Source organism: Neophocaena asiaeorientalis, unplaced genomic scaffold (assembly GCF_003031525.2).
Source record: "Neophocaena asiaeorientalis asiaeorientalis breed wild unplaced genomic scaffold, Neophocaena_asiaeorientalis_V1.1 scaffold254, whole genome shotgun sequence".
NCBI classification, from domain to species: Eukaryota; Metazoa; Chordata; class Mammalia; order Artiodactyla; family Phocoenidae; genus Neophocaena; species Neophocaena asiaeorientalis.
Window position 1 is genome coordinate 1,566,023 of NW_020174705.1, and position 7,910 is coordinate 1,573,932.

The 7,910-nt window shown below is 54.3% G+C and overlaps 1 protein-coding gene across 3 annotated transcripts in view; it reads right to left on the bottom strand.

Annotated features, from left to right (window-relative positions):
• The window catches only part of HAGH (hydroxyacylglutathione hydrolase), a 20,165-nt gene that overhangs the window by 11,994 nt on the left and 261 nt on the right, over positions 1-7,910 (bottom strand). The window contains exons 2-6 of one of the 3 annotated variants that reach the window (XM_024759467.1): positions 7,583-7,724; positions 5,163-5,338; positions 4,586-4,650; positions 2,416-2,533; positions 1,383-1,491 (exon numbers count right to left, since the gene is read on the bottom strand). In XM_024759467.1, coding sequence (XP_024615235.1) covers positions 1,383-1,491; positions 2,416-2,533; positions 4,586-4,650; positions 5,163-5,267 — 397 coding nt within the window. In that variant the 5' untranslated portion in view covers positions 5,268-5,338; positions 7,583-7,724. The remainder of the gene's footprint in view (positions 1-1,382; positions 1,492-2,415; positions 2,534-4,585; positions 4,651-5,162; positions 5,339-7,582; positions 7,725-7,910) is intronic. The other 2 variants (XM_024759466.1, XM_024759468.1) reach the window with 2 other exon arrangements.

A 7,910-nucleotide genomic window follows, 5' to 3' on the forward strand; every position in this document is an offset into this window, starting at 1 on the left:
CAGGCAGCATGACAGAGACAGGAGCGCAGTTGTGAGAGTTCACCAGACCCAGCGCTGGTTCCACACCCCTCACCTCACACCCACAACCACCCAGTGGGGGAGACCCCACACCCACCACTGACGCAGGGGAAACTGTGCTTAAGAGAGGGGGGTCACACCTTGCACAGGCAGCCAGCCCACTTGCCCCAAAGCGCTGTCTGCTGAGGCCCATCGGGAGGCCAGGGGCTCCCACAACATGCCCAGGGGCCCATGGCCCACACTCAGCAGTCGGCTCAAAGCCCACACATCCTGCTACCGCAGCAAAGACCCTAAAAATGACTGTATTTTTAAAAATAAACATAATAGATTTGGAGATAATTTTGGATTTACAAACAAGCTGCAGGGACAGTCCAGAGGCCCTGTGACCCCTCATTCGGCCTGTGTCCCTTCATGTTAGCGTCCCCACCCCTGATCTCATGTGGCTTTCCCATCGACATCCTTTCCCCACTCCAGGAGCCCACACTGCTTCAGCTGTTGTATTTTTAAACAAACGTTCACTGCGGTTATAATATCATGATTGTTACATAACTGGGGAAGACTCAAGACTGAAAACTGCTTATACTCGCTAAACAAGCTAAGGGGGCAGAGGGGCCTGCTCTGTGCCCATCCACAGCCACTGGCTCACACTGCCCTGAACACCCACCGTCACACGGCTGCTCTGCTTCACAGGTTCCCCAACCACCATCTAGATTCTTCCATTTCCTCTCAAAAGGAGAAACACCTCCAAATGCTGGAAAGGCCTGCTCACCCCAATCGAGAGCCACTCACACAGCCCAATGCTGGTGGGGCTTCACCTCCACCTTCCAAGCTCTTTGGGCCACCGTGTGCGACACCCTGACCTGGGGCTGGCTTTTGCCAGACCCACTCAGCTCACGGCCCGTGGAGGGATGGGGCAACGCCCAGCACCAATCAGGCCCCACACAAGGCGGGTCTGACTTGCTCCACTTGGGGTCTCCCTTGGCCCCTCACTTGCCTACCTGTCTGCTGCTGGATGTAGTGGGGGCTGGGACTGCACCCCCACCAGGCAGAGTCTCTCAAGGAAAGGCCTGTCCCCATGCACCTGACAACAATGACCAGGATCAGAGGGGCGCATTCAGGCCAGCCTCGCAAGGAGGTAGCACCCCCACCACGTTCCCACCACAGCTGCCTGTACCCTGGACGTGTTTGAAGCCAAGTCCCACGCTCTACCCTGAGGGCTGTGGTCCTCCTCACAGAGCCCAGCACAGTCTGCCTGGCAGGAGATGCTCTGCTGCTCTGCCCAAACGTGTGCAAAGCCATCTCTATGCCAAGAGGGTCTTTGCAAAGAACACCAGACCCCCCAGCTCAAACACCTGAATACTCACCTGTGAACACCACGGGGGGCTCGGGACTGTTGGGTTTGCTCACAAAGTAGCAGATGTGTCCGGAAGTGTGACATGGCGTCGACAGGCACTTGACGTTGAGAGACCCCACCTTAAACAGAGCACACACTGGCCTGTGCTCCCTGCGTGTGGGGAGCCTGTCCTAAGGCTCACAGATTCTCCCAGACCCCATGCCCGCCCCACAGCAGGAGCTGCCATTAAGGGCGAGTGGGCTTCCACAGCCACTGCTCCATTGAGCAAGTCATGGGTCTTGCTGGTGACCACGGGACCCAGTCCTTGAGGGTACCCCAGATGCAGGGACCCCCTGGAAGCCGGTGTTTGCTGGTATGCAAACGAAAGGGCTGATTTTGTTTTCTCCTCAAAACCAGGCCAAATCTGAACCAGGCGTCTTGCCAGAAAAGAGTTTTCCTTCTTAGCTGCTTGGCCTTTTGTTTTGTTTCCCTTCTCTGCCTCCATCCCCTACCCCACTCTTTACTTCAAAAACGTTCAAACCTACCAAAGACTAAAATGACAATGAATCCGTGTGCCCTTTACCTGGGTCACTAAATGCTAACAGGTCCCACCTGTGCGGCACCTGCTTTGTTCACACACACATATCTTGACACACTGCCCCTAGACACTCCAGCTACATCTCCTGAGAAAAGGACATCCTCCCATATAACCTCACTATTATCAACACCCAAGAAATTTAACACTGATGTCAAATATGATCCCACGTAGAGTCCGTATTTCAATGTCCCCAGCTGTCTCAAAACCATGCATACAGCTTCTCCCCTCAGCCGGTCACCATCTGCACACTGATTTGCTTGCTATGCTCTCAACAAAAGGGACTTATCCAGGCCCAGGCAGCCCCAAGAGCCCATCCACCCATGCACAGGCCAGGCTGTCTCTACAGCTAAGCCCTTGACTGCCCCTCTGGGTTCCTGGGGTAAGTGAGGGGACAGCCAGCAGGAGGCGGCTCTAGGGCCTGGAGCCCAGCAGGGCCACAGTTGAGCCCCTTCCATTCACTCCTCACCTGCAGTGTGGACAGGTGTGTGACCTTGTGAGTCAGGGCTCCGATCCGGTCATCACCCCCATACACCTTCAACCCAGGTTCCAACTTGACCAGCTTCTCATTCCCGCCAGCGTGGTCCCTGGAAGTCGAAAAGGGGAGCTGGGGCTACTGCCGATATGAACAGGGTTTGCCTGCTTTTAAACCCTGACCAAACGGAATTTTTATTTTTCCCAGTTATGTTTCTCAGAAGAGAAATGCATCTTCCAACCCAGGATCCTCGCTTCTTGTCTGTCATTTGGCTCCACTGAAAAAGAATGTCCTCAGACACCCCATTCCCAAGAGAGGCACTTCTGTGCCCCTGCCGTGTTGCTGCAGAAGCTTCTGGAGCAGATGAACCAAATCACAAACACCTGGATAATCCCTACACCCGTGGTTCCCAGACTTTGGGCACATCAGAGTCACCTGAGGATCTGTAAACAGCGCCAAGGCATGACTCCCACACACACATCCTGATGCAGTGGGCCTGGGGAAGCCCACAGCCCAGGAGTTTTAAAGGCCCTCAGGTGATTCTGATTCACAGACCAGATGGGACCCACTGCCCCGAGCAGATTGCAAAGCTGTCTTCTAAAACAATGCCCAGCTGCCAGAGGGGGATCTGTCCACCCAGGGACAGGCCAGCTCGGAATGACCTCCCCACGTGACTCGAATGTGCAGCCAGCATTGAGGCACCTCCTGGAAAATCATCCAGGAGTTCCCCACGCTTCCCAGGTCAAGAGAAGAGCTCCACACCTCGGCCTTGTGGGGCAAGAAATACACTAGTGCAAGACCTGCCAGGGTCTCGGGGCAGGGCTGGGAGTGTCCTGAGCCCAGAAGATTAGCCTTTCCAGGATGAGGCGAGGGCTTTCCAATCACCAGGGAACACCTGCTCCTCACTACACATTCACCTACGGGCCCAGAAACAGCAGAGCTCACAGATAAGAGGGGGCAGCCCTCTGCTCCCTGCCCTGAAGGGGGGTGATACACAGAAGCTGGCACCAAGCACTCAGCATACTCATCACTGACCCCCGAAAATGCCACATATAAGTGGAAGGGTGGCACAGGCCACACCCTGGAGCTCAGTTTGGGGCCTGGTTTAATTTATAAGGCATCACAATGTGGGAAAAGCCGTGGGAGAGAGACTCACACTGTGAAAAGTTGGGGAGGTGGAGCCCCCCAGTGCAGCCCCACAGAGGCCAGAGGAGTAAGGGCGCCTCGGCACCACACGGGACGGAGTTCCTGAGAGAAGGAGCGGCTGTGCTAAGTAGCCACTGCAGATCCTTGGGCCTAAATCAGTCAGGAAGTAACACCTGATACCCCAGAGGCTAAACAACCCCAAAGATTCTCAGTGACTTAGTTACATCAACAAGTTTCCAACACTTAGCAGACTTTGGCCAACCACATCCACGTGACACTCCCACACAGAAGATGAAAGGTGTCCTTTTACCCGAAGACACGCCCCAAGCTCCGTGAGATGCCACAGAACAGGTTCAAAGCTGTCCTAGCTGCCCTAGGGCAGTTATTTGGAAAAGAAAATTCAGAGCCAAATAAACATTTTTTTCCTAGCTTTGAAGAGCCTCAAAAGTTTCAAAAACCCACAAGGGCCTTGGGCAGGCAACTCTAGTCCTAAGACCCAAATATAAGAACTTTTTTCATCCTTTAGCCTTCAAATATCAAAAAAACCACAACCTCTCCAAATGATTGCTTGATTTTCAAAAACACTTACGTCTAGACTAGTTCATTCCCCGACATCAAGGCCAATTTCCCACCACACAAGCACAAGAGCTTTCAAAGATGTTGCCAAAGGTCCACCCATGGCCACAGGATATACAGCATAAGCCTCTCCCCTTGGAGCCCCCAAGTCACCAGACCCCATCACCAGGCCTGAGGGACACAGGGCAGCAGCACAGAGGCTAGTGCCCAGAAGCCCCGTCAGAACCCCACTGGGGCTGACCTTTAGCTCACAGCTGTGGAGGAGAGAAGGGCTTCCAGGGCTCTGAGCCCCTAGGCTCCCACCTGTGGGGGGACCCCTGGGAGCCTGCGAGCGCCCCACCCCCCTCCACCTGGTGGATGCTCCCCCTTGGAGTGTGCGCGGCACAGCTGTAAGGCCCAAGCAACTCTGCTGGCACAGAAGATCGGCCTCTGGAGCACTTACCAGTGGTGGTGGGTGGTGAGCACTGTAGTCAGCTTCACACCGTGCTTCCTCACCATTTCCACAACCTGCAACCAAACATGAGGCAGGACACAGGCCACAGTCACACCCGGCACTGGCTCATCAGTCTGCAGGGTGATGCCCAGTGGAGCCTGCCAATTTGCCCCAGCTCCAGGAGAGCAGGGTGACAAGGAGGCTTTTTCTCCCTTGATCCATTCGGCAGTTCAGTCCCACCCACAACCTCTCAAAGCCCCTCCAGCAGAGACTGCCACTCTTAGAGGCAGCACTAAGGGGCAGAAAGCCCTGAGGCGGAGGAGAAAGTGCTGAGAAGGGCTCCTCCTTCTCTAGCCCAGGGACTCTACAGACAGGAGCCCTTTTCTCTCCACTCCAAAGCCTTTGGTCGCTTCCACCCCTCTCACTGGCCCTTTGCCCCTGTAACAGAGTGGCTGGACACTAGTTTAACTGTTTTTCAAAAACCAAATGGATTAATTTCTGTTCAGCTTTGGCCAAGTTGCAAGGGCACTGTGGTTATCAAACTCATCAGGAGATGAAGAACTGGTGCTGGGGCCTCGCCTCCCACCTTCTGGGGCTGCACCGGGTCCACAATGGCAGCCTCCTTGGTGTCATCATCGATGATCAGGTACATGTAATTGTCGGTCAGAGCAGGCAGTAACTCAACCTTCATCGTACCCTGCTCCGCGGTCAAGCTCTTCCTTAAATCCGTGTGATGGAGAAAGATTCCCAGCAGGGCTGGACCTGAAGACAAAATGTGGTTCCAGTCAGCGTCCACATGAGGCCACGCTGGGCCGAGACTTCAAAGCAAGCCCTTGGCCCAGCAGTCCAGGCGTCTGGGGAAGTGACATCCCAGGGATGCAACGTGGTGAGCCTCGAAATACGAGGTTTTCTAAGTTCTTTGATAAAGAAGAGGATAGCCTCATTTAACCACATCCGTAAGGAAAACAGAGAACACGATTCATGTTCATAATTGTGGAAATCAGCTCTTTCAGACTTAGGATCCCTATTTTCTTTTTCAAAGGTTCTAAAAGGACACAAATGCCAGCCTGTCCCTGTGATTCAAACCTTTGTCAGATGTGACCACTGCCAGTTCTGGGGTTGTTCACACCTGATTCAGAGAAAGACCATGAAGAATGAAAGCGCCAGGCCAGGCTCTTTTCCCTCGGCATATGGCTACCTCTGCAAGCTAACAGAGCCTGAGTCCTGTGCAGTTACTCACAGCCCTTCTCAGGTCTCGAGCCAGAAAAGAAAACAATATCCACTTTCAAATGGCAAGAACTCGAAATTTGGATAATGCACAAAAACCACCCGGGGCCTGAGAAATGGGACAGCTGGTCACAACTGTTCTAGATTCGAGTGTGCATGATACAGAATCACCATCCAACTGAGCCAAAGAAGGCTGCCAGGGTGGGCTGGGAGTGACCAAGGGGCAAAAGCATCCTCCGCCCAGGAGACAGGTGCCAAAATGTTTTCAACAATGAAACTCCTATTCAATCTAAAAATTCCCAAAGGCCCCCAACAATACTTTAAATCTTAGTGTGAAAGGGATTAAAACTGCAAAAGGTGACAGAAGACAGCCATGAAATTCTGGAGTAGGTAGGTGCTGGGATGGGACCTGTCCAAAAAAAGGGATCCAGAGAGCAGGCAGCATCAACCAACAGACTGATAGACCACGTCCACGGGGGCCGTCTGATGCAGAATTCAAGCTCATCTGCCATGGCCAGGGAACTGCCTGAATTGCAGCATTAAGGATCACACAGAGGTAGCTAAGTCCTCCTTTTGACAACCAGCTGGGCTTTTTCCAGGCCCTTCTTCTCATGCTCGGCAAAACAAACATTTTCACATGATCAGGTTTCTGTGCTATGCCACCTCCTCTCAGCCCCGATATGTGCCATACGAGCTCCAGGAGGACTACAGAGCAGAGTCAAGGCCAAGCCTTGAGACACATTTTGTTGGGCTTCTCTTGAACTGGATCCCTCCTTCTGCATGGCATCGAAGGGCTGGCGCCCCCTCTGAAGGGGGCAGCCATGCTCTTGCTGATTCCCTACAGTCCCACTTCCACCACCCGCCTGACTCCTGACACAGAAACTCTTAGCTCTGATGCTCTGACGAGTTCCCTAAATGGAAAAAACCCAGCTCTTTCCTTAATAGTGGTGACACACTGCTCACTCCAGAACCCCGACTGCTCTCAGTAAGATCTGGAAGTGGCCAAGGATGGCTTCCTTCTGCTTCATCTCCCTACCTAGGGCTCTGCGGTTATTTAGCTAACTGCTAGCCAGCTCCAAAGACTCAGCTTAACCCACTGCCCCTATTGCTACATCAGCCAGATATCAGGAAATAAAGGCGATTTCAAAATCAAAGTCAAAATATTCCAACAAAGCAAGAGGTAACACAGTGAAAATGGAATCTGATAGCTGGAAGAGCAGACCCTTGGAGGTCAGGGCGCCCATCGCCTCTTTTTTTTTTTTTTTTGGTATGTGGGCCTCTCACTGTTGTGGTCTCTCCCGCTGCGGAGCATAGGCTCCGGACGCGCAGGCTCAGCAGCCATGGCTCACAGGCCCAGCAGCTCCGCGGCATGTGGGATCTTCCCGGACCGGGGCAAGAACCTGCGTCTCCTGCATCGGCAGGCGGACTCTCAACCACTGCGCCACCAGGGAAGCCCCGCCTCCCATTTTTGAGGCGGGGATAGGAGACCCAAAGAGGGCAAGGGTCCCACGGCTCACAGAACCCAGTTCTGCCCCAGGCTTTTCTTGCCGGCCACAGCTCACATGAAAAGCTGTGATTCACTTCATGGAGAATATACACAGCATTCTGTGCGGCTTCAGGCACAGTTCCATCATCCCTGGGCGTTAGAAATAATGGGGTTTGTATGGGGCGCCGCAGTCAAGGAGGATGGGGGCGCTCGCTGGCTGCCAGGCAGACCCTAGGGAAGCAGGGGTCCTAAGACAGGGCTCCCGAGCGTCCCTGGAACACCCATTTCCTTACCTAGCACAAATCCTTCAGCAACCCCCAGCTGACAAGTTACCCCACTCTGTCTTCAGCCCTCTCAAAGTCTGACTCAACTGCTGTGTGGCCTTTTCTCGACCCCAATCGGCTTGCCTGCCGACGTCAGTTAGGGGTTAAAATCCTGTGTCAATAAAAAACAGCGTCAGCCGCGGCGGCCCCAGCGGCTCCCCGCCGCCCCCCCGGTGCGGGGCCCGCGCTGGAACGCCTCACGGATTGCGGCCGGCCTAACCGCCTTTAGCCCGGCTACGACGCCGGCCAGGACCCGCCGGCCGGGCGGCTCGCCTCGCCTCGCCCCCACGAGCCGGTC